The sequence below is a fragment of the Calonectris borealis genome, chromosome 3, assembly GCF_964195595.1.
Source record: "Calonectris borealis chromosome 3, bCalBor7.hap1.2, whole genome shotgun sequence".
Classification (NCBI taxonomy): Eukaryota; Metazoa; Chordata; class Aves; order Procellariiformes; family Procellariidae; genus Calonectris; species Calonectris borealis.
The window spans coordinates 37,566,188-37,593,226 of record NC_134314.1 but is presented as its reverse complement, the minus strand read 5'-3'; the positions used below and the strand labels follow the sequence as shown (position 1 = coordinate 37,593,226).

At 37.2% G+C, this 27,039-nt stretch overlaps 1 protein-coding gene across 9 annotated transcripts in view; it reads left to right on the top strand.

Annotated features, from left to right (window-relative positions):
* PHIP (PHIP subunit of CUL4-Ring ligase complex) overlaps positions 1-27,039 on the top strand; it is a 120,332-nt gene that overhangs the window by 34,058 nt on the left and 59,235 nt on the right. For 7 of the 9 annotated variants that reach the window (XM_075145355.1, XM_075145353.1, XM_075145352.1 and 4 more), the window contains exons 8-15: positions 377-598; positions 1,212-1,312; positions 8,207-8,277; positions 9,082-9,182; positions 9,286-9,326; positions 10,387-10,485; positions 12,531-12,684; positions 13,621-13,755. In XM_075145355.1, the coding sequence (XP_075001456.1) occupies positions 377-598; positions 1,212-1,312; positions 8,207-8,277; positions 9,082-9,182; positions 9,286-9,326; positions 10,387-10,485; positions 12,531-12,684; positions 13,621-13,755 (924 nt within the window). The remainder of the gene's footprint in view (positions 1-376; positions 599-1,211; positions 1,313-8,206; positions 8,278-9,081; positions 9,183-9,285; positions 9,327-10,386; positions 10,486-12,530; positions 12,685-13,620; positions 13,756-27,039) is intronic. The other 2 variants (XM_075145357.1, XM_075145359.1) reach the window with 2 other exon arrangements.

The following is a 27,039-nucleotide window of genomic DNA, read 5'->3' as shown; positions in this document are numbered from 1 at the left end:
TAATGCTAAATGACAAACATGGTACCAGTTCATAATTCATTTTCATGTTTAATGTAAATTCTCATTTTAATGTATTGCAACAGCTTCTCCAGTTTGTGCTGGAGTTTTGAAAAAAGTGTCTTGCTGAAGAGCGTAAATCCAGCTTGCTGTAGGATTTGTGATCTGTACTACAAATGCATCACGCTTTGTATATACTGTTGAGAATTAATGTAATCTGATGTCGTGTTTTGAATGCAGTGTGGAAAACTGTTAAAAGTGGTGGGGGGGATATTTATCTATGTATGCCACTAGTTCTGTTGTTCAGTTCATTGTGTTAGTTAACTGTAACATCAAAACAGCTAATGGTATGGTTGAAATTATTTCTACCTTCTTCTAGGGGTCAGATGATTGCCTTGTAAAAATCTGGGCAACAGATGATGGAAGGTTGTTGGCTACCCTGAGAGGGCATGCAGCTGAAATATCTGATATGGCAGTGAACTATGAAAACACCATGATAGCTGCTGGAAGCTGTGATAAAATGATCAGAGTTTGGTGCCTTCGAACTTGTGCACCCTTAGCAGTTCTGCAGGGCCACAGTGCATCTATAACATCATTGCAGGTAGGTTTTTGCTTTGCAAACTCACCTGAGCAATAAAAAGCATCATTTGACTGTAAAAGGAACCACCCAAGAATGTCCCATGTAATAAAAATGTGTGCCTGGCAACTAAGCCGTGAAGTGAGAAGGAATTTCCGCAGTACATCTTGTGAAATAACACGTGTTTGTTGTCAAAATGCCTGACCCTTGAAAAATGCCAGACATAATCCTTGTTCAAAAAAAATGCATGACGCATGTGGGTAGTGCTGTTTTGAAGTATCATTCCTTTGCAGGCTGTGATTCTGAGCGCAGGTACATTGAGTAAGAGCTGCAGTCACTGCTGAATAGTTTGGTTTGTTTCTGTTTAGAGTTGCATGCTGTTGCACAACTTGGGTTATGGGGAGGGAGAATGCAGAGTGCTTTGGCAAGTAACCCAGAAGGGTTGTTCTGAAGGAAGAGAGTGAGAAGCATCATGTTACTTTGGTGTTCATTGCAATTTATTGGGGTGTTTTTTTCCTTAAGTATGGTTTGATACATGAATTTTTTTGTGAGAAGTCAATGACTTGAGGATCTTATTAGCACATCTGGAACAGATTAACAGGAGACGTTTTCTTTTTTCTTCCCTCACTTCCCCCAGTTCTCTCCACTGTGCAGTGGCTCAAAGAGATACTTATCTTCAACCGGGGCAGATGGAACAATATGCTTTTGGCTGTGGGATGCTGGCACCCTTAAAATAAAGTTAGTTGCTATTTTATTTGTTGCTATTTCTTTGTTTGTAATTAAGAATGTTGTTCAAATGTTGGAGAAAAATTTGACTAAAACACTTGTCACTGCCTGGTTCACTGTGTGATTGTTGGGTGCGATCTATTTCTGATGTAGCTATAGCTTGCTTGCTTTTAAAGATGAAGTTGATAATATAACTAACTGTTGAGGATTTTGTGGAGTGAAGCAAGTAACTATCTACCCAGTTTTACTGTATCTCTGTTAATTTAGTAAAAAATGTGTAATGATTTTTTTTTTTAATGTGATGTCAAAGTTGTCACTTTTTGGTTCTGTTCTCATCTCTTAATCCCAAATGAAATAAAAGTTATGTTGATAAAATGATTGCACTTTAGACTTGAAAATCCAGATTTTTTTAGGAGAAGGTAATGTCCTAGCAATAAATTAGGATGTGATATTTTTGATATTTGTTCTTTCCTTATTTCTATTACCTTTTCATAGTTGCTCTTTACTGTAGCATGGCAGGAGGCAGCATTCTTGGGCAGCTGTGTTTTGTGGCTGAAGTTGAATCTGAAGTTTGTACCTTCAAAGTGTAAAATATTAAAAATGTTGTCAGGACCCTCAAATAGAGATAGGTTTTTTTAAATTAACTTGTTCAGTGGCTTTCAAATGCTTTTTGCACCTTCTTTTCCTTTATCACAAAACACCTGTAGCTCAAAATTGGAAATAGTTGTTTTGGTAATCATTAGTAATTTAGCTTTGGGGATGGGGTGTGTTCTTACGAGTATATTCTCCTGGTAGGTTGGTTCCATTTTCTTGTAGTTTTGGTATTCGCTGTTAGAATCTCTTTCTTGCAGCATGCCAAGGTTATGCAGGTAGGTTTGCCACTTCTCTGGTTATCTGGACCTTATCTATTTTGATGTTCTGTGGGGATTTTGGTTCTCTTTTTTTGATACTGTAGGTGAAGCTGCTTCTCAGGCTATTAAATCTCTGCTGCCTGGTGCACGCTGTAGTCAGTGACGCTCTCCTCCTTACTGAGGAGGTGGCTTACATGCTTATTCTAATATGTGAAAGGGAGGAATAGCCACCATATTGTTTTTCTTAGGTCTCTTAAGTCTGAGCTCTTGCTGACAAGATGAAACCTTAATCTGCCTGATTTTTTAAACCTTTTGAGCTCACATGCTTCTCTCTTTTTTTCTTCTTTTTCATTTTTCTCCTTTTCCTAAATAATGTTTGACTCTATGGAATTGAATTTTGAAACAAATTCTGTCATTAGAGTATAGGGGAATTCCTGAGACTTAAGTGGGTTATACTATATGAGCTGGAAGGTGAATTTTTAGAAATCATGAATATTTGAATGAATCATGGAGTTGGATGGGATTTGTCTTGAGGTAAAACTTAGGGAGTGAGAAAGCTGGCGTCAGTTATGGTAGGGGATTCTCAACTAATTCCCATCCATGGTGATATGTAAATGTAGAATACAAATTTTCAGTGAGATGTACTTGGCAAATAGTAAAGGAATAAAAGATTTTTTGAGTAATGCTTTCATGTATAAGTAGTCGCAGCAGATGTGATCAGACAGCAGCACAGAAAAAACAGATTAGTTCAGCTGTCTTGCGCAGCACAGCAAGGATCTGGTAACCCAAGTCATGCCAGTGGTTCATGTTGCTTAATGACAGAGTGCAGAGTAAATTTTGAGACTGGAATTGGTACCATCCTTACCTTCTGTTCTGGAAGTATTTTATACGTTGAGTTTGAGAAGACGGAGGGGCTCTTTAAGCTATGTTTCTTCAGTCTGGGGAAAGATGAGTGCATGACGATGAGACAGTCATGAGTGTCTTGAGGAGGGCATGTAATGAGTAATTGCTTGTTGGCCTTTATTGTACCAGAGGGTATATTAAGCGAAGGTAGCCAATTCCAAATTGGAAGGAGAGGGTTCTTTACAAAACACGCAGTTAAGCTATGAAACTCCTTGCCACAGGATATTATTATGCATTATATGAAGAGATTAAAATGTATCACTGTATGGTTTTTCTGCTCTTCCACATCCAGTTTTGGCTACTTTGAAGGCAGGATACTGGTCTTCAATCTTTGAACTTAGTAGAGCAATTATGTATTTGAAGTAATTGATGCTTTTTGATCAAAGCTAAAACTTCATAAAAATATGGTGAAGTGTAAATAAGAAACAGGCATGTCTTTTGGGACTGGAATATAACTGTCTGTCACTTAAGATATCAAAATAGTTGGGACACCCAGAAAAGTCTTAATGTAGCTCTTCCTGAATTGAACAGTATACTAGTTCAGGAGAATTTGTTAGGTATAGGAAGTTTTACTTAATTTGCTAAAGTGTAAACTTTTCTAACTGTGATTGTGTTTATTCCAGTAAATCATATTAAGTGATACTGGGAAACTAAGACTCCAGTGTAATTTTTCACAAGGAGGATGCATTGTGTCTCGGTAATGGGTGTAGGTTGTCATACAGTTTTCGATGAGGTGATTGCACTTCGTACACCTTTAGATCTGGATCTGCTTCCAGAATTGCGGAAACATGGCGGGTTCCCTCCACATCATCCATCCCCCCTTGCTGGGGGAAAAGAAGTGCCAGCGGTATGAGACCATCAAAGGAAAGAGAAATTCCTGTTAATTTTTTTCGTAAGGCCCTTTGTGGAATTATTTTTTAACAAACGTGATGTGTAGGCCATCTGGAAGAGAGAATAACTGGTGGGGTGGGAAGTTTGTCCTTCCTTTTGTTACTATCGTAAAAAATACAGACTTGCTTCTGTTCAGTATCTCTAAAAAGGAGGAAAGCTGGCAGAGAAAATAAGATTTCTTACTACAATTACTCAGGTTCTGAGCTTGCAGCCCTGTATCTCCGTTCCAAGGGCCCTCCCACCACAGGCAAGAGAAATGGGAGCTTTCAGGCAAGACCGAAAGATCTGAGTGGTACAGGTGAAGAGTGCTGTCACATGCTTAAATCAGAACTTGATTGCATGCTCCTCCTGAGCTTGACTGCAGCCTGTCCTTCAAGAATACAATTGCTATGAGTGATGAAAGTGTGTTACTAAATCGACCGATACTTTAAATTGGGACTGGTGGTGAAGTCTTGAAATTTTAGCTGCTCAAAAAAAAAATTTTTTTATATATATATACACACACCCCCCACCCCCTGCTTTTTATACTCAGCACTACTTGAATCATCTGGCAGCGAGTTAAGATTATGAGCTGTTGGGCAGCCTCATGATAATCATGTGGTTGATCGTAGTTTCAAGATGACTGGCACTGCCAGCAGTACTTTGCTGAACTTTTTCATAAAATATGGGAAAGGCAGCGTTTGGATACACTGCTGTGTTCAGTGTGCTCTGGAATTAAAAATAGTCAGTTTTGTTCTTAACTACGCTGAAAATTGTTTCAGTGGAACCCAGCTCGGATGGTTAATCTACTGGATCAACTCCCTGTCTTTAACTGAAAATTGGACTTAGTCCCTCCTGGGAAGAATTCCCCCTGAAGGCAATCTTTCTCTGTCAGCTTCTTCAGGAGGTGAAGAGACTCGAAATTGTTCTTCGTTCTCCACTTCTAAAATTAGATCAAAATATTATGGAGCAATTATTTTATCTCAACAGATCATGAAGAACTGGAAAACTCACTACCTTGAAAACTGTAGTATTTGCCATTAAAAGGAACTTCGATATCCTTTCATCCTTCTAATGTCTAGTGCCCTATCCCAGCTCTGTTTTCTGTTTTGTTTTGTCTTTTTAATTTCTGCAAATGTTTATTTTGTTTCATTCTTAGATCGCAAAAATCCTTGTATTCAGTTTTGCTAGCAGCTCTGCTGCGCTATTAATAGTATCTCTGAAATTAGAGGCTTCCTATGTTGGTCTCCCGATTTTTTGATAACCTTATTAATTGAGGCATGTTCCGTATCTAGGTCACACATATGGCCCAGACAGGAGATGCTTGGTGACAGAGCTCTGTTTTGATAAACTGCAAAAGGACACATTACAGTAGATTTGATGCCATAGGATGAAACACAGACATTGGCACGGCTGACCACACAATTCTTGTGTTGTTCAAAGGATCAGCCTTGTTCATGTGCTTCTGTGACTAGCGTGGATGCATATTCTTCAGTATTACAGAGCCTCCTGTGTGCTCCTCTTCTTTCAGTGAAGAGATTTCTGACCAGGCAGTTAACATGTATGCCTAAAAGCAGTAACATTCCAGGTAGATTAATTTGGTTTCCAAGTAGAGGAACGGTAAGGTTGGTTGTTGATGCAGGTAAGGAAGTCAAGGAATGTGGCCCAAACAAGATGGGGAAAACAATTAAAAAATTAGGCAATCAAGACTTTCCCCATATTTAATCTCCTGTAACTATTCAGGATGGTGATAGAAAACACAAGAGTTGGATCCTGTATCAGTTGACAGTAGGGAGAAGAGAGAAAATCAGCCTTGGGTCATCAGAAATTGAAGAATAATCTGCGTGAAGTTTAAGGGAGAATTGCTACAACTGGTCAGTACATCAAAGTTAAATTAGTTGAACTGCAAAATATTTGCATATGTATCTTCTCTGAGAAACATGCTGAGTTTTCTTGTTATTCTTCTGCCACCTGTTTGGATCACAAGTTTCCAGTGTTAGTCTGTTACTGGCAGACCATATGAACAAGGCAGCAGAACCGTCTCACAGATTTGGGGAGAGGAACTTACTATACTGCTTTTCTTATTTTCTACTTTTTCCCCCCATAATTTTAAAAAGAGGAAAAAAACTTAGGAAAAACACGTGTTGATGATTTGATGTTCCTGTTTTGGACAAGACGTTGATTTCTCAGTTGTCATCAGTGTGGTGTGATACTTCCCATCTGCTTTCTTAAGGAGAAGGCACTTGATGTTAAAGGGGCTGCTCATACATCAGAATTCGAATATGCTGAACCTTGTTTGTTAGCTTGTGAACAAAGGCTTAATTTGGAGAGGTTATATCACACATCTGTTTTCTGGGAAGATGTCTTACTTGAGCCACTGCATGTCCAGAGTGAGGGCAGTCTGCAGGGCTTGGATTAGTTAACCATTCCTGCACTATTGCTGCATTTTGAAGAAGATGAACTTGTGAGATGTTTATATGAGTGAGTGTGTCCCTTAGTTGAGGCACATAGACCAAATTGCTTCTTTGCTGCTCTGAGTGCAGGTTATTTTTTGATTGCAGCCCCTCTCATTTCTGGATCTGTGTTGAACTTAATACAGGTCTCCTGCAGGAGGAAAATGGTTTACCAGGGCTTTTCTGGACCTCTCTATGAAATGTTTATGAAGGTATCTTAGTGCTGTCCAGCCACTTAATAATTGGATTGAGAATGTTTGTAAAGTGAAACAACTAGCTTGGTTTGTGTATGTTGCAAGAGATTATGCTTTTGTCCACTTTCCCAAAAATACTGATTGCCCAGCTCATTTTGCAAAGACCACAGTCTGCTCTAGTGTAAAATAACACACATTAAAGAGTCATAAGTTAGAGAATTTAACTTGGTTGTCCAGACAAGAACGTAAGTGCATGCTTGCTCTATTTTGCAGCTGTCCTAACTCCAAAGGCAGAGTTCACAAACCACAGTGGAAGAAAACAGCAGCCTATTTATCTATTTACACTTACTCCAAATTATGTAAGCTGCATATTGAATCATCCAATAGTTCTTTTTATGTTAGTATCTCAGTTAAGAAGGGTTTCAACTGTTTTGTAGAATGGATCTTTGTCTTGTTTAGTGTATGTTGTTGTGAAGTTTCCTTGTCATGAGTCTGCAGGGAGTTACCTTAAAACTCCTGGAGGAAAGTTCACAGAAACAGCCTGTACTGAATGGACAATTTGGAGAAGGATTTCTTAACTGGTATTCCTAGTGTTCATTACTTCGTTTTATGCATAGGCACCACTAAGGTTTAATGTTTACTACTTTCTTTGAGATAACAGTACCTGATTCGTGGAGAAAGATCTCTTATGCATCTGCCTTCAGCTGAAATGAATTATATGGACCATTTTGCTTTTAAAAGAAAAAGTTTTGGCTAAGTCATGAATATACATTTTTTTATGTTAAAACAAATCTTCAGTGATGACACTTGTGGGTGTAATGCTGCTGTTCTCTAGTAAGTTTATTCTTTGAGAGAAGATTGCAGATGGCATACTATGCAAGACCACCTACTGATTAGAGGTTGCTGCAGTGCATGAGCAGAATTGAAGTAATGATTGAAGAACCAGATCTGATTTGTTTTGCTTTTATACACTCTTAATGTGCCAAATCCATTGAAACTTTGGTTCTGCTTGCACATCAGGTTCTGAAATGCCTAAAAGGAAGCACAGGCCATAAAGTAAAATTCCTTACAAACTTCTAGCCATTGTCCTGACATTCTTTGGGCACTATTTGAAACTAGCTGACAAAGAATATATGTCCTCTGAAGAAACTGGTATATTTTAATACTGTGAAAAACTCTGAATTTATTTAAATTTCTTTTGTATCCTTTTCTATAAAGAGCACTAACCTCTGTTTCTTTCTTGTAAAAGCAGCCGTGTGCTGCAGGAGAAAACCAGAATTCCAGTACACCCAGTGGTTTAAAACTGAACGTGATGGGCAGCTGGCTCTAGTGTCTTCTGTTCTGCTTTGCTGGTGACTTAAGGAGAGTGTTTTGTATAGCAATACTGGGGGGGAGAGGGGAACGGGATTTAAGTTGTGATACAGCTCTCCTTGATACCTGGATTACTTAGTCCATCTGGATGTCTTAGTTTCCTAAAGATCAGATCGTGAAGCATAGTCACACGAGATTGTTTATAGATGGGCAGCCATCTGTTTCTTCATATTTAATTTTGTCCTTCTGTGCTTTATTTCTAAGATATTGACTTATTTTTTGAAGCCCTATTAGGAAATTATTTAACTGTTTCTTTATTTGTAGTCCAAGGCCAACAAAGTTTACAGAACGCCCTCGGCCTGGAGTCCAAATGATCTGTTCTTCTTTCAGTGCTGGTAAAAGACTTTTTTTTTTTTCCCCCCCTTCTTTCTCTCCCTTGTATCGATAGAAGTAATTTGGAGAGTAAAATGAAGTATAATACAGTTACTGTAGCATATTTCTTGTTAATAAGATGGAATTGAGTTAAAGTAGCTATTAAAAAACCCCAAATGTTTAAAGTAGAAATTCAGAATCTATACATTAACTCTTGGTGATTTGAAGTTCTTGAAAACAGTTACATATAAAATGTTGAAAGTAAGTTTCTTGTGACTGCAAATCTTTTAAAACATGATGTATACCTTTTTGTCAGAGTGATTCTGAGAGTCGACTTTATCTAAGATGGAATTTATAGGGATTGGGACAAGAAGGTGTTGATTACCAGGTTCTCACGGTCTGAATTTCATTGGTTCCAGAGTTGGCAATTGAAGAAAGCAACATAAATAATTGGATAAAATATCAAAGTGACAGAAACTTATTTTCAGAAAGTGTACTGGAGCTCTAGTTCCATTCAGTTTTTGTTAAGATTCAAGCTTCTAAGGGCTTAGTTGCAAACAAATTACTGTAGTTAGCTAATCTTTCAGGTATGTCTACAGATGCATAGTTATCTGACAGCAAATGTGAGGTAATTCAACTCCAGTTAAACTTTTGAGTTTCTAAATCTTGTTTTTACGTAAAGGTTCGTTGCAGGCATAGGTGAAATGAGATACAGTTATAAATTTAAGGGAATAAATTTAAGTATTTGATGTTACAGCAATTTGAAAATACTGTAATAACATTAGATTGCCCTTTTTTCTTAAAACTTATCTGTTTGTTTTTCTCAGGTGGAATGTTTTTGGCCACTGGGAGTACAGATCACATCATTAGGGTTTATTTCTTTGGATCAGGTCAGCCAGAGAAGATATCAGAGTTGGAGTTTCATACTGTAAATACATTTTTTAAAAATTACATATGTGTTTGATTAAAATAAGAATTTGGATAAATTTGGAATCATACTTGATTTTTTTTTCCCCCCTTTTTTTATATAGGACAAAGTTGACAGCATTCAGTTTTCTAATAGTAGTAGCAGGTAAGCACACAATTTATTTATTCAGAGCTAGTTTTTTGACCTTATGGACATTTGTAAATAATCAGTTTCTGGAATTAGTTATAAAAAAAAAAATTGCTTTCTGTTTTGAGGTTCATCCAGTAAAATCATAAATACTTGAAATTTCTTCTTAAGAGATGTATGTGTATATATGCATAAAATGTATGTGTGTGTATATATATATAAAAAATACATGCACTTTTAGATATATTTAAATATTTAAACCTTTTTTCAATTAAGAGACTGCTGGATACAGGAAAACTATCAAACTAGATCTAACAATACCTTGTTTAGCTAGCCTAATGTTTTTTGATGTTTCATTTTAAGTTCTGGATGTTGGATGTGAAGGATGTTAAAGACGACAGTTCAGTTTATTATGAAGTTTTTGATGCTTCATTTAATTGATGTTCTAATGTACATTTTTATTATGATACAAATAGTTGTAAACCAAGCTTCATTGTGCTCCACCCACCTTTTGCTCCTCCTCCTACCCCTGCACCCCAAAAAAGGGGAAGAAAAAGGTAGGGGAGAAACTCAAGCTGGGAAACACGCAGATAAGTATCATAATACTCAACACTCAGCATACAGTGCTAGTTTATTTGGAGTGAGTTTTGTTTGTTTTAAATCATGTCTATACTTCTGCTTGCAGGGCTCTCCTAGCCCTTCAGCTATTTTTACCCCTTAAATTTCTTCCTTAGCTTTACCTGGTGTGGTAGGGTCAGTTTCTTAGAAAGCTCGTTGGGTTATGGTGTCCCTCTGCCAGAGCAGTGTTATAACTCAGCAAGGTGCACCAAAGCTCAAAGTACAGTTAGTTCGGAAGGGGCTTGGGAAGCAGGTTCCACTTTTTGCAGGCCTTCAATTTTTTGCTAGTACAGGAAGTGTTTTTCACCTCCAACCAGTCATACAGCATTCTGACGCTCTTTGGACTTCTTACTTACAGCTTCCTTTTTTGAATTCCAAATTCTGGAACTTCAGTTTTTGAGTGTCTTTTCTGTACAGATCTGCCTTTGATCTCTAAGTAATTTTTTTCCCCTTTTGTTAGATTTGTGAGTGGAAGCCGTGATGGAACAGCACGAATCTGGCAATTTAAGCGAAGGGAGTGGAAAAGCATTTTGTTAGATATGGCTACTCGCCCAGCAGGGTAAGTGATGTAAAATGTTCTGCTATCAGATAGATAGTTGAAGGTCATTGATATAATCTGCTGACTTTTTTTTTTTTTTTAAATAAGAGAGAGAAAGGGGAGTGGGGGAAGGCCGCCTTAAATTACTATTGCTTAAATGCACAATATGCTTGTCTAGCTCTTGAAGTCCAATGAAAACAAATACTGGACTACATACTCAGCTGTGGAAACTAGCTTATCCTGATAATAGCTCCACTAGTGTTTTGATTAGATTAAAAGAATAAAAGATACTCAAAACCCATTAAAGGTCAAATTTATATGGCTTTTTACGTAGGTATTTATTTCTGGAGCAAGAAAACCAGGTCAGATCTGTTATTGAGACTGCTTGCATTTTAGTAATACTTAAAGATACTGTGGAATCTGCATGCCCGGAAAAGCAGTATTGGATTCTTTCATACCACGTGCCAGAGCAAATAAATCACTTGCTCTCTAACGGGTTCTCATTTGTTAAAACAATCTAAGAATTTATGAGGCTTTGTAGGTATGGGAAACTTCCATACACTAGAAGAAGCAACAAAAGAGGCTTGAAGATGGAGAATGACTTAGTAGGCTTGCACCTTTTTATTTTGGCATGGAGGAGATGTTTTCCAACTGACATACATTAGAAAGTTTTAAAATGGCTTTAAGGGGTAAGCCTTTTTCCCCTTACTGATCATACTGAGGGGTTTGAAGGATGATATTTAATAAAAAAAAAATTAAAATGGTTTCAGGAGTAATCCTGTGAAAAGATGTCCAAGAGAGGGATGGAAGAGAAGGCTAAATAAGCTGTAATTTAGTTAGATGTTTAGATCAGAGAGTATCTTGTCAGTTTTGGGCAGATGCAACAAAACATGAATATAAAACTGTTGGACAGGAGTGTATAAAATACTGGCACTTTGAGAACAGGCTGAGTTTCTCTCTCTCTCTTGAAAATGCAGCCTCTGAAAATTCTTAGTTTTAACTGATCCTGGAAAAAAATAGGAATGGATTCTTCTTCATTGTGGTCACAAATGCTGAACTACTTTGAGAAACTGCGCTGCTCATTTCAGTGAAGTACCTTTAGCTGAATTCTGTTTTGTCTTTTTGACTAGAGGGATAAGTGCAGTTCCAAACTTGATCTTTTCTGCACTAGCACAATTTTATCAAAGAAAATGGAGTTGCTGTGCTGAAAGGAAAAAGTGACTTCAGTTTATAAAGCCTCCTGGGTCCTGTATTGAATCTAGAAAGGAATCTGGCTATAACATTTTCTATTATTGATTTGTACAATATATACTACTGTGTAATGTATTGTAGTGCTTTCTATATGGAAGATTCTATATTTTGTCTGCCTACTTGGTGGTAACATGCTGTTGTTGCATTTGGTTGATGTTTTCCCAGAAAATAATGTGCTAGAGAATTCAGTGGTGATTCATCTTTAAACCACACTGACAAAAATGTAATTTTGGAGTATTTTGATAGATTATATTACAGATGGCTAGTGGTTGGTTTTCATAGGGATAAAAATAAAATACGTGCAAGGTTAAGCGCCATTATTACTGATAGTAAAGTGATGTAAGGGTGGTGGTATAAGTACTAAGTATAGCCTGAGAATTTAACTCATTTAAAGGTATCAGAATACTTCTCTCCATATTTATAATTACTTATTACAAATATTCTCCAGGACAAATTACTGTTCACTGGTTCACTAGTTTGGATTTTCACTCTTCAAATGTCACAATAAATACTGTAGCTATCAAATTTAATTGGGTCAGGTCATGTATCACAGGGCATTTTCCAGAAAAACAGATCAACATACTCTTTAAGATATTAAGAGGACCCTATAGTCATTGTTCAAGCATCTACAATTTTTTTTGTGGTTGTGTGCGCGACATAATGGAAAACATCTTTCATTTCTCCAGTTTCTTGAAGAAGTAATGCCTCTATTCTTAATAATAAAGCAAAATACAGAGGTATTTTCACTTGTTAGGGACATAAAAATGTTTTGGCAAACTAGGATTGCTTTGAAACTTTTTGCTCTTTTGTTTTAGACAAAGTTTACAAGGAGTTGAAGATAAAATCACAAAACTGAAAGTGACCATGGTGGCATGGGACCGCCATGACAACTCTGTTATAACTGCAGTAAATAACATGACTCTGAAAGTTTGGAATTCTTTCACTGGCCAACTCATTCATATTCTCATGGTAAGGTGTTCCATCTTGATTTGTCGATCTTGAATGCAATATTTATGTATACATCATCAAAATTCTTCTTTATGCATTTTTTTTTTCTGTCTGAAAACTGCCTTAACAAATGTTTCCAGGTAATTGAAATGTAATAGAGATGTCTGTCAGCTACTTATTAGAAAATAAAGCTTTGAAGTTGCAAATAACCATTGCTGTTCAAGATGTCTGAAACTAATTTTGGACTTTTTTTTCCCCTAAAGTGCTATGTTGAAAGAGAGAAGGAAACAGTTGTTTCTTTTTACCTTTATTTCATGTGTTTTGGAATACTGTTAATGGATAAATTTGCCCTGTTTAAACAGAGACACTTCTGCAACCTAATCATTCCATGAGTACAGAAAAAAAGTCTTGTAGCTAGAGTAAATCAAACAATGTTTTTACTAATGTCTGATACTTTTTTTAACTGAGAAAATAGGTAACTCTAGGTAACTAGATGCTCCATTAGAGATGGAAATATTTCATGCAAAACTTTAAAATTTAGTATTAATTTTGAAGATTATGTTCTCTAACTTTTAGTTATATATTTGACTCCTTATGGGTCTAAATTAAATTTCTAACTGCTACTCTACATTAAAAAAAATTGAAATCTGCGGAGCATTAAGACCAAAAATAAAGAATGTTGTGGACTCTAAGTTTTAAAATCATGACGAAAGTATTGGGATGTACTTGTTGTGAAGGTGACATACTTGATATACTTCTTAGGAAGCTAAAATTGCAACTGGAAAGAGAAGAGTATAATACACTGCTACAAAAAAAAGAAATGTGTGGTCAAACTAGTTGTTCTTTGCTGGACACTTTCATAGATTAATGTTGCGGTTGTTAGTGGTATCATATTGAATTCTTGGGTAAGTATTTGAGACAATCCTCTTGTTCATCTTGCTGTATTTTTAATTTCAGGGACATGAAGATGAAGTGTTTGTACTTGAACCTCATCCGTTTGATCCAAGAGTTCTTTTCTCTGCTGGACATGATGGAAATGTCATAGTTTGGGATTTGGCAAGAGGGGTCAAAGTCCGGTCTTACTTCAACATGGTAATTATTGTGCTTTATGCAGATATGTCAAAGCAACCTTTCTAAACTTTTTGCCTTTAGTATGTTCTTATGTAGGCCAAATGAAGCATGCATTTGTGTGTAGGGCAAGATCCTGCATCCAGTGAAGTCAAAAGAAATAGAAATACCTATTCACTTTAGTGGGGCAAAGATTAAATCTGTAAAATGTAAAAAGTTGTTTGGCTGTATTTCATAGTGTCATCTTTCTATATGCTTCACCTACATGAAATTGGAGTGTTAGTTTACATTGTCAGAGATCATGCGTAAGAGACAGGGTGACAGAGACCTTTAGTGCTCTGTTTCCTGCCTGGGGAACCAAGGTGGATCTTGGTTTATTTTTGCATTACTAATTCTTAATCTGGCTAAAGCTCTTCAGGAGTCACCTGATCTCATACAATGTTGTTGTATGCTGCCTTGGCCCATTGGACTGAATACTGTCAGCCCTTCTCTGTAGAGCTCCTCCACATGCAGGTTTCAAATTTGGTCTGTTCTGCACTAAACTAATTCTTCTGGAAGATGGATGCAACAGGTATTTCCATCTGTTTCTTGATACTAAGTGGGTCTTTGTACATATCTTTTTCTCAAAAAGGTAATGATGCTTTGTGCAATTAAGACTTTGTCTGCTGGAGAAAATGACAAAAGTCTTTGTAGAATATGAAGAATCATTGAGAATGCTGAGAGTAGGCAAATGGGCTTCATCCAGCCTTCAGTCATAGTGGAATGGCAGTCTTGAAAACCAGTATAAAGAAGATCTTCTGAAGAAGAGATCTGCCATAGATGTACTCACAAAAAAAAAGGGCATTTAGAAATGACTCAAGCAAGGAAGGTCACTCTGAACCTAAAGAAAGATTTTCAGATGTGCAGCGTACAGTACAGTTCATAAAGTCTCTGAGGAAATTCTTCCAAGCTTAGTGGGAGAGAGAGCAGCCTAGGCTCATTCAGCACTGACCTAGGTTCAGATTGTTCCCTCTGCATTGATTTCTGAAACTGAACTTACAAAGGGTCCGAGACAATCATCTTGGAGCTATGAGTACAGATGTTCATTACTCAGTTGAGGTGTATGTTCTCATTGCATGGTAAGGTTGCCTTTCCACTACTCCTTACGATGGATGCATGATAGTTTTCATGGAATTTAGGGTCAGAAGAGGCTGAGCTCATCTGCCCTTTATAAGACAACTCCATTTAAGAGCTATTGGAATCAAAATTACAAATGCCTGTGATGTTAGGCAACCCCCTGAAAGACTGAAATATTTATTTCAAGGGTACAATGCAACACAAACACCTAAAAAGGGTAAAAATCACATACATTTTAAGATCTTTGGAATCAGAGAAATGTGTAGACAATCAGAAGATCTCAGCAGCTAGTAGTCTGTGCTTCATGCTAGAAATGAATGTGAGAAAGTCTGCCTGCTGTGTGAGGTGAGGGGAATTGTAAATCCGGCGATCAGTTTGTCTCAAACCAATGAATAAGTTATATGAGCCAGGTATGCAAAAGAGGCATCTCTCTACAGTCTCTGAATATTTCACCAGCCAGTTTTCCATGTCTGATGCTTCAAAAGACGTGGGTGGAAATTAGAGGTTTTCTTAGATGATTTGGCGGGGGGGGGAGATGCTTCTAGACCGTGAGGCTTGATTGCATAGTCACCTCTGCAGAGCTGCAAATGTTAATGTTAAGTGTTCTGGTTTACTAAGGGAGGGCATGAATACATACAGAGCTGTCAGTCTTCTCCCAGTGTCCTAACTAGCATACTAGCTGGGAACATAATTAGATTAGCCACTATTAAATTATTCTGATAACTGCTGTGACCTTCATTGACTTTCTCAATATGTCATCTCATACTTCTGAAAAACAGTATATGTATGCAGGGGATGGGAAATTTTTACAGATTGGGTTCTTTTGGATCAGACAGGGAACCAAACCTGAGAGTTGAATGACATGAGATCTGCTTTACCATTCAAGAACCTCTTACTATAATTGCCTGACAAAACAGTGTCTGTGGTATCAGAACTAGCACTGGATGACTTTGTCGTAACAAAAGCTCCTTAAAAAAAATTGCAGACCTTGGGGATGTTGGTTGAATTAGCAAAATCTTAGATGATTCTTAGCTTAATGATAGTCCAGTCAAGTATTCCCATCCTAGATGGATTGCTTGGTACATCTAAAGCCTTGTGGCAAATCCCTAAGGTAGAGTCGGGTATTTTTAAGCCATTCCCCCCCTGTGCCGCCCCTGAATTCCTTCATTGTCAGCATCAAAAAAAATCAAAATCCAAGGGATGCAAGCGATGTCAATCAGTTTGAAACTTAATTCCTTTTATCCAGTCAGTGAATGTGAAATTGCAAAGCCATAGTAACCAAATACATTTTTTTGTTTTGTATTTAACTTAAATGGGGGAATCAAAGTTTATTTGTGCCTCGCTGGTTACAGATAGGTGCCACTAGGAGACTCTAGTGGGCCTACAGAACATCCTTTCCCAGGTTTTTAAACTTAAGATTTGCTATTAAATCAATTGGCACAGTCACAGTTAATTTGAAGCATCTTTAGTCTGTTTGCCAGATTTTGGTCTTTATAATTAATAGTAAACTCAGTCCCATAAGTGACTGTCTACACACATGGGTTTACACTCAGGAAGTACATATATATACCACGTTATGACCTGTAGTCTTCACTTCACTTGGTCTAGTTCTGTAAGTATCGCATAACTCTGTGTCAGAGTTCATGGACGTTCAGAACTGGCTTAATTCAGTGACTTCAGTCAGCTAGACTCAGGGTATTCACTACCCCAGAGAGTGAAATTTGCTGTAGAAATATCAGGAGTGTGAGAGGGTTAAAGCTTTTTCGGCAATTTTGAGATGGAGCAAATAAGTCCTGGGGTAGTTTTAAATTGCATGTGCAAATACAGGTACTTGTTGTTTTGTGGCCTGTGTAATATCCCTGCCAGTCCTGACTTAATACAGCTGCTAATGAAAAACTCATTCTCAGTGTGTTTTTGTCATTCATTTTTCCAAGGAATCAATGAGGTTGTGGCTTTGGTGTTGTAATATTAGGGCAGTTTTACATGCTATATTTTCCAGGTACAAATAAGCATTTAGCAGACTTCTGAAGAAACCAGGGTAATAAACCTTAAAGGGTTGCTGCAGCCAACTGTTTCAGAGCTTATGTATTTCACAAAAACAGTGTTTTAGCTACAGAAGGACAGCACAAACCCTTGGAAATGTTTAAATTGTGGCTCATTACCCAGGGCCTAGATTCACTGAAGGACTTGGCTGTTGTGGCACCTAAGTTATTGGGGACCAAGGTCCTTAGTCTCCAAAGTAGAATGCAGTATCCTCAGTTTACTGAGCAGTATAGGAGATTTAGGTGTCTTAGTGGATGATCCAGGAAAAAACCCACATTGAGTGGTGGGCTGTCTAGCGAGAACCACTGCGTGATAATGTACATAGAGATGTATTTGAAATGCAGTTTCTTACTCAAAGCTGCGATGAGGCATCTGGATCCTTTGTTGTGGTAAGGCATCTTTCCAAGAACTGAGAGGGGTCCCTGCTCTCCTAAAAGGAAGGCACAGGAGCAGGTGGCACTCATCTTTTGGGATTGCCCTAACTATTGTTAAGCTATTGAGCTGGGAAATGGAAGACCTAGATTCTGTTCTCTCCTGAGTGGCAAGGTGTTCAATTACCCAGGAGGGCACCTCAGCTATAAACGTCTAGGCAGGACTTTTTCCAGACTTCTCTTGATGTTGTGCCATTGTGGAGAGGTTGAATCTGTAGCCTGTGGGTTTAGGCACTTCTAGGCTTGTTTTCCTGGGTATGGAAATCATGTTCTAGGTAAATTAGAAAGTCGTAGAAATGGCCTTTGGCTTCAAGCTTCAGGCACGTTCTTGAACTTGCAGGATTAGTGCTCTGTTAGGTCATAAATAAAAGCTGTACGCCACTCAGTGTTGTCATAGGATCTGTTTTCTTTCAGATGTTCTCACTATGTTCTTAATAGACCTGCCACTCTTGGTTTGTTAGGAATGCCAGGGTTGGCACTTGGATGGTATGTGCTGTAGGTTAGCCTTACGCTTGTAGTTCCTGTAGGCTTTAAGCAGAAGTTTCTCCATTGTGAGAATGTATGAGGGAAAAAGAAAACTACAGGGACTGTAGTGATTGGGTTTTTGTTGGTGTTGCCATTTGGACATTAAGCACTGGTGTTCCTCGAGCCTGACCCCGAACAGGTTTGTGGTGTTATGGTGCTGCCCTTGATTTTTATTTTTTTGGACTTATGTAATTTCCTTTAAGCAGTACTTCTCAGGGCTGAGCTCTGCTGAATCAGACTGCTTGCAAAAGGTATTCTGCCTGGAGCCTTAGAGTCTATGTCTCTCCTGTGGTAAAGCTCTAAAGCTCTTGTCCCGTGAGTGGGCTGCCCTGTAGAATAATATTAAAAAAATTTTCCTAAAAGATTTCAGGATATGTACAGGCCTGCAGCTCTGCGCTCTCTCGCTCTCTCTCTCTCACCCCTTCCCCCCCATTATTTGGTTTACAGCATAGCTTTATGAACAGTTGCAGGAACATATGGTGACTGCAGTTACTTAAAAGATGTCGTTGAAAATATGAAAACTGTACTACAGTAGCAAGAATGAAAGACTAGGGGAGAGCAGGCATTTTTACAATCATTGTCACTGTAGAATATTGGATTTTTCTACCATATCTTTGAATGTAATTGCTTTGTCTGAATCTGATACCTGACTCAGCAGATTTTGTAAGTAGGCATTGCCATTATTGCACTGGGAAGCTTGTGTATTAGTTGATGAAGACTAGCCTTACAGTGATTAAGAAATCCTTGTGTAATGTAGAAATTAAGTAGGAATACTGATGCCTTTAAATAAAAAATGGTTCTCCTGGTCATCAGATTTCCAAAATAACACCAAACAAAACCAACAACCAAAAGCTCTTTAATGACTAGGTGTTGCTCTCCTGTCTTACTGGATTGACTCTCGTTGCGAGTTGCATCTTTGAGAAGTCAGGCTTTGCTGTAGCCGGTAGTAGGCTTTCTTATGTCTGACATGATTCGCGTGCCTTGGCGGCCTCCTGTATGCCTGAACGCCTGTTAAGGTCAGGCTTTTGCTTACTTTTAACCTTAATGTGTTCCTCCTAGTGGTTGTGAAGAGTTCATTTGGACTGATTCTTGTTACATTACCTTAGCACTAAGACAGTCTTCCTGAATACTGTCATGTATTACGGTGTTCTTTGCTCTGGGTGGGTGGTAGTTCTGGAACCCACTTTGAACTCAGTGTAAAGGTGGCCTTAGTCCTTTCATCCTATTCTGAAGAATGCTTTGAAATACTGATACAAAAAGAATGTTTTTACGATCTTGTGTTGTATTCACAGATCCGAATACTTCAAAATCCTCCTGCCTTTGTGACTTTATCTGACTTGCTGAAAGGCTAAGCCACCTTAGCCTTTGACACTTAAAGGTCACACTATATATCTCCAGCTGTTGTGAATTTGATGATGAATCTTTTTCTAAATGCCAAAGCACATTTCATCAGAGCATATAGAATACCATGAGTGTATTTCAGAAATGCATTACGACTCGAGCTGTGTAAGCTAGTGATTTGAATCAACCTTCTGATTCTTTCTGAGAGGGAGGAAGAAAAAAAAATTCCTCACGGAACCTGTTCTCCCCCTTTCTTACCTTCAGCCTCCTTTGAAATGACAACTAACTCTGTTACATTTGTGAAAGAAAAGCTTTAATCTCTCCCAGAAACACCATTGTTCTCCTCTCTGTCGCTGAGTAAATGTTGCTTGCCCTGGCAACCATATTGGGACTTCAAGAATAGTGGATGATTTCTTACAGCAGTGTAACTGTTAGGGCTTGAATTGGAGTTTGTTGTTCTTATGCCCTCTGTCCCGCTTTTATGGAAACTATCAGAAAAAAAGAAAAAAAAAACCACCTTTAAAATTGCAAAGCCTGAGGGGGAGGCTGACCTGCCTGTTGCATCAGTGTTGGGGAAGATACAGGGTGCAGTTGCATTTCTTGGCTGTTTTTGAGAAACTCTGATCCTGGGGCTAAGACATGCTTTTTCATTGAGACCTAGAAGGACAACAGCATCTTTGATAGCTGTAGTTGCTGTAAGGTAGGATGAGGCTTCTTACAGGTTTTCAGGTGTCCTAGGGAAAAATTGTGATTTTTTTTTTTTTTTTTTTTTTTTTTTTTAACTGGGGGATATTTTCATCTAGATCTCTGTACCAGAATCCTAGCTGCTTGCTTTTATTCTAGGCACTGTTCTGTTGGAAGCTCATGATGAATAGTCCCACACTTTCATGTAAAATACATTACTTACGTTTTATGTAAATAGGCATTGTATCCAGAACTAGGAAGCTTGTGACTTGGATGTGTTCTTTCCAAGATGCTTATTTATGAGCAACACATGATGAAACCTAGACTTTAAAGATGAACATTTTTTAAACAAAGTAAGGACTTAAACACTTTTATGTTTATTTCACAAAATGTTAAATAGGTTATTCAAGGATTTCGCTAGTGTGATGAGCGTGGTTTCTTCCATCTGTATTAAAAAACATACATTAAAACAGATACAATGTAAGCAGCTGAATTGGAAAGTGTCCATTTTCTAAAACGTTAAAGTTTTTGCAGTTGCAATTTTAATATCAATTTAGTAAGATGTGATTTTGTCCAATTTCATTTAAAATTGTCAGCCCAAAAGCAAATTACTTGAGAGTTTAGGATAAAGTCTGGATTTAACTGCATAAACAAAGATATATTTCCTTTTTTGTTCTTTTTTCTTCTAAAGAAAATTTGTGATAGCTAAAAGAAAAATGGGGACAAAACTTTTCATTCTTGGAGTTCACAGATTAAAGGACATTTTACTGGAACCTTACGTAAATAGTTATGCATCCTTTCAGCAAGATAAAGTTATTTTGACTTTGAATTATATTGCCAACAATATAATGATTGATATTTGTACAACATCAAAACTTAATTGTAATCATTCCCCTTAAGAGGTGCATTAATGGGGAACAGCAACTGTAAAGTTCTTGGTACTGAAAAACTTTTCAAAGTACTTAAATACAAACTGTTGTTGAACATAGAGTGCAAACAGGCATAAGCTACTTTATCAGTGGAACTAACAAACCTGTAGGCTGATCTTTTGCTTATGTTCTTGGTTGGAGTTAGGAAACTACTGCAGAAGCTAATAATCTTTGAAAGGAAAAAAAACCACCAAACCCAAAAAGGCTTGTAGTCTTGCAGCAGGGTAAAAATGTTAATGAAACTGCGAACTTCTTAGCTATAGAATCGTTTGGGCTATGACTTCTTTTGCACGGCATTGAATGTCTTACACTGTCTTACCGAGTTGACCAGGAGCTTGGGTTGGCTTCTCTAATAACGTCTCAAATTTTATTGGACAGTGCTTGTTATCTGAAATACAAAAATGCAGAGCTGTGCTTGAGAAAGCTGATCAGGATTTCTTAGCAAGAATTAAGAGCAGCTACTTAGCATGACCAGCTTAACATATTTTTTTTACCACAAATTAAAGAGAAAATATCTGAAAAGGGAAAAAATACTACAGCTTGTTTATGTAATTTTCAAGCAAACATGCATAATGCTTTTCTCAGTGTTACTTACTTTTTAGAGAAAGGACTATATATTGTTACTTTAAAATTCATTATTAATTAATTTTAAATTTCCTTTTTAATCTCTATACATCTATGTCAGGTACATGAAGCAAGGCAATCATGTAAATAAAGCTTGATAGACGTTTTTTAAAAGCTGTAGTGGTTATGTCTGAGTATTCCTGAAGTAGTAGTTGTGAAGAACGAAAGCTTTACTTCACTAGATGATCTCTGTGTCTATACTTGAGAAAATAAGACTCCAATATCTGCTTTTCACACTTAGAGGAGTACAACATGACCATATGTCTAACAGTTACTAGAAAAGTTAGGTAGAAGAAAAGGTGTGTTGGAAAGATTTTGTGATGATGCAGGACTGCTTATTAAAACCTTATTTACTTATTACTCTGCTGCAGTAGCTTTCATTAGACTATGTTCTAACTTTTTATGCAGTGAAGTATGTAATGCTTTCATATGATCAAAAGAATGGAACTTGTTTGTGAGTACTCACAAACTTATTTTTAGGTCCCCTGATTTCCTGACCAGTCTTTACAGCTTAGACCCAAGCTCTTAAGACTGTGCTGTTTTAAAGAAAAGAAATGTGACTCTCTTTGGTCCTTAGTTTTCTTTTTCAGGTTGCTTCTTTCTTGAGAAGCCTTGGGCTGAGGAAACAAAAAATGGATTTGATATGCTTGTTTTGAAGGTGATCTCTGAAATTCCTTTATTTCATTTGATTGCTTTTGAAAACAAATGGAGTAGTAGAATCAGCAAGCAGATACTAACCTACCTTGTAAGGCCACCCTCTTCTAGTTACATGATGATTATAGTTGTATAGCTCTAAAGTGCTGCTGCTATTTCAAATGGTGTCTTAATGAAACAGGTTATGCTTCTTAGAAATGCTGGCGCAAAATCAGGAAATGTAGTGATATATATCATAACAAAGTAATAGTTGTATTTAAAACATTAAGCTTGGTTTTGAAATTGAAAATGTGCACTGTCACGCATCCAGTGAGAAAGCTTGAAGCAACTGGATACATTCGTACTAGTTTTGCTTTACATTCACTGTGTGAAGTTACCATGGTGAATATGTACCTTTTCATAGCCAGATACTAGTTAATCTCTGTAAAACTGTTAATGCAGATAAATGTTTTATATATTAAAAAAAAACCCTTACTTGTTGGTGTTAAGGTTGAAAGTTCCGGCCGCACAGACGTTAAGAAATAAGGACAAGATTGCTGAAGCTAATGTCTGAGGTTTTTTGTCCCCAAGTCTGTAGCTAGCTGGTTGTCTAATTAATGTAAAGTTGTCTGGCACTATTCCTGATTCCATGCATTTCTTTCCAAGTGGGTCCTTAATTACTTTTATAGGATATATGATAGTTGCATTGCACAGTTCTTTTTCAAGCTTATACATTTTCCCCAACTTTCTGACACTTTATGCATCTTCAAAAATTTTTAATAGAAACACTTTCTTATCTTTGTGAGTTTTGGATATATTGTAGATTTATTTGAAGCTATCAGCATAAGCAGTGACTGGAATAGCCAAAACTTGCCCATAAAAGGTCAAATTCAAGAGCCCATAAGAATTTTCCTGATTTCTACAATGGAAATTGTAGAGGGTGTAATTTTGATCCTATTTGAAGTTAATGCAGAGTGTGCACTACAGTTGAAGAATCAGACCACCTGGATGCAGTGATGTGTTGGTTGTTCCATCCCCACACCCCCAAGTCTCTCTGCCCTCTTCCCATGTCTTATGTTTTTATATAAATCAGTGACACAAATTGGGAACCCCCATGGAGGTGATAGTAGTAATGTATTTCATAATTGCGATGATGTCTAGTTTTTGTGAATTTGGACACACACATTCCCTGTTAATGACTGTTTGAATGTTTTAGTACAGTTTAATCCTTGTTTTGCTTAGAATTCATCAACTGATTCAGGTCAAAAGGGTTTCTTCCTGCAAATTGTCAATCAAGCAGAGGCTACTAAGTTGCAATTAGATTTTTCTGTGTGCTCCTGTTCCTTCAGAGAGCTGGTTGTTGACTCTGTCCTTTATTTTTAGCTTTGAGTGGACACTTCATTACAGGCAATTCCTATGCTATGCCTCTTTATGTCTGTGTATCTTAATGTTTTCCCTACCCCATCTTCTGACGTCTGATCTTTCACTGATCTGTGCGATGCAGTTCCTTACTTTCTAATGCTACTTCTACATTCAATGCAACCTGATAAACTCTGAAGCCCTAATGGCATTATCATATCAGTTACAACATTGTTTCCTTTTTGTTAATCAGTAAATCTGCATAGCCTACCTAGATCTTTGTTGACAACTACTTGATTAGATTTAGCCTAAATGGCATACCAAAAAATTGGAGTCCCTGTCAGAAGAACATCATGGAAGATCAGATTCCATCTAGGACAGCTCAGCAGAATACTCTGTACATGGATTTTCTGCCACATGAGGTGATTTTTTGGCCTAATGTCTGAAAAGGCATACTGCTTGCTCATGTGGAAAATGTATTGTAATCTCCAGTGTTACCTAGAGATTTAAAAATAATTACTTCTTATGTTGTGACCTTCATAAAGTCTGAAGAGGCTTCTAGTTTTGCTGGGATTATATGGGATTTTGTTTGTAGATCAGGTTTTGTAGTCATCTGAATACAGAATGACTTAGAATAAGATTATAGATGCATTATTTTTGAATCAGTGTGTAGTCCTACTGAAATGTGTTTGAAATTTTTGAGAGGTTCCACCTTTGAATAGTACGTTAGACCACATCTTGAAGAGCAAAGCCAGCATAGTGCTCTAGTAGTCCAAGTAGAAGCCAGTACTGAGATTGCAGGATGTTTATTAAGAAAAATTTCCTTAAAAAAAAAAAGGCAGCTATAAATACTTTTCATAAAGCCTTTATATAACTTCAGGCATCCATAGGGTGGGTGATCTGTTGGATCTTTTCATTGATATGTTTATCTTTCAAGACAAATATAGGATTCCTGGATGGTGGATGGTTCCTACTTGGATGGTAGGAGGGTAAAAACATTTTAATAAACATTTTACTCTTAATTTAATTATTTCTAGTCCTCTTCCTACCATTTGATCCTTTATAACTCTTCTGGAAGCAGTGTAGAAGCCCTGTTGATTTTTTTTTTTTTTTTTAAACTGGCTTAATAAAAATTAAAGTGTTCTTTTCAACTCCTCCAAATCTGCAGGGACCTCTCCTAACTTTGCAGAAAGTCTGATATTTTTTGGCTTATCATGGAAGCATGCTGTGATTGGAGATTGTTCCATAAAGCAAAGGAGAACATAAACCTGAAAAGGAACTTCAAAGTACTCAGAGACTGATTTGACTTGAGCAGCTATGATGTAGCTTCATCACTTATGAAAGAGGTTATATGTTTTAATAACCATTAGTTAATTTAGCTTTTTTGCTAGTTTTAGAAAGTTGTTCTAGCATACCATTGTTGTGGTCGTTAGAATCTAAATTTCAGTTTTCAAGTTTGAATGTTGTTTGTAACTAATTTTCCTTTGTTCCTATGCATTTAAGTAGAGTAGTTTTCTTCCTACTAAAGGTCTTTTTGTATATGCATACAAAACAGTCCTCCTTCCTTAGTGTCCATGTGAAAAAGCTGAGCTCTTAGGTTTTCCATTATCGTGATGAGTGGAAATATTTCTCTGTAGCTTAGAATTTACTTATCTTGAACACGGGAAGCAAAAATTAATGTGTATTGCTTTGGAAGAGTTTGTTCTTATCATTTTCTGCTTGTCTAGCATGTGTGCTTTTTCTCTTCTGGGTATACTTCTGGTATATTTTAGGATTATAATTTTCTTTTTGTTGTTGCATTACATGTGATGCATTGCAGTGAATACACAGGGATCTTTCTCCCTGTGTTTCCGACTAATTGCATTAGTCTTTTAATGTGAAGGATGGGAGAGAACGTTATCTACCTCATGCTAGAGAGGCTTAGTTCACTGACTTTTTAAACAGTGCTGATGACTTGTCTTGGAAGGTGTGACAGAAATGCATAGTGTTATTGTGTGTAGACTGAGTCCATTATTTTTTCCAGCAGTAAGTGTGTTAGTAAGTTATTTCTAATAATCTTACTAGGTTCATGGCCTATTGCATTTTGTCCTGTTGGCTTTTAATTGCTTCAGTCGATACCATTTTGTGCTGTGTCCCAAATCTGTTCTCAGTGGATGATTTCCTAATGTTCATTTCATCCACGAGCTCTTATTTTTTCTGTAGTCACTAACAGAAAGGCCTGGCTTGAGGAACTTCACCGATAACATCCTTTTAGCTCCGTATGTCTTTCCATAACCAATAACTGTTATCCTTTCCTTAGCAAGTTTACCTACTCTGCATTTCTCCTACTAATTACAATCTGTTCCATTTAACTAAGTTTTCAGTGCCATGTCATGGCTGTGAAATCTAGCTGGGTTGATTGAATTATATTTTCTTAGTACTAAAAAAATCAGTTATTTTACTGAAGAAAGTGTGCTAAGTTTGTCTGGTACTCTCTACTCTTGATTAATTTTCATTTTACTTGATTTTTTTTTTCTTTTTTTTTCTCCCATGTCTCTTACTTTTCTTAAAAGCTAGGTTTTAGGTCTTTTGTACTATCTATTGATAACAGGTCAGAAAGGCTTACTATTGAGTGGTACTACTCTGTTTTCATACAACAAATTATGGGTCTAAGGCATGTTAGTGTGTGTACTAGTTTCACAACTCTATTCTCCCTGGTTGGGGGGAGAACAATAAGCTCTCTTAAAACTGAGAGGAAAAGAATAACTTTCCTTTTTCATTCTCTTATTTCATCAACATTCCTCCCTTCGTGATGTACCAATGTCCATTTATTTCCTTGCTAATGAAAATGCAGGCAAATAGCTTAATTCTTGGGGTTGAGACTAAAAGTAATCTTAATTTTGTCCTCATTGTATAGCTTCACTGGTTCTTCCCTGTTTGTGGCTGAAGAAGCCTTGCTACTTGCTTTGCTGCCAGCAGTATCTTAACATGTTCACTCTTGGCAAGCCTTTGTTGGGACAGCTCTTAATTGACCAGTGCTTTTTCTGTTCTCGTAGGCAGTCTCTTCCCTTCACCATTGATATCCTTTTGTTCAGGAGGGAAAGATTCCAAATAAACAGTTTATCTTCTTTGGGTCTTCAATTAGTTCTTGCATCTTCGATTTAAAAGGGGTGCAGTGGGGAAAGCAACTTCCTTCTTGCTCAAGTCCCTTGTCTAGCTTGCTGAAGTCACAGCTTCACTGATTTACTACAGCTTCCCCTTTAACATTTAGTTTCTGTTCCAAATGACCAAATCCTCTATGTTAGCTTTATTATTGAATAAATTGCGTTGTAAAGTGTCATTTATTAATCCCAAAATGTTTTTGTTTAAAAAAAATTCTACTGGGTAGCACACTCTGTCAGGCTTTGCCCTTTAATTGGTAATAGTAATTATATCTTGGAAGCTTATCCCCAATAGTAATTTTTGTTCTTACAATATTAAGGATCTTTATTTCCAAGTAATGGCACATCAGATTTGAGGGGTTTTACTAAAAAGTCTTCGTGCTGTCCTTTCCAAAAGCGCTTTTAAACCAGATTCTGGCCACATTTAGAATAAAACTATTTGCACTGTACTAATCACTGAATAGTAGATCCACTATTCTTTTG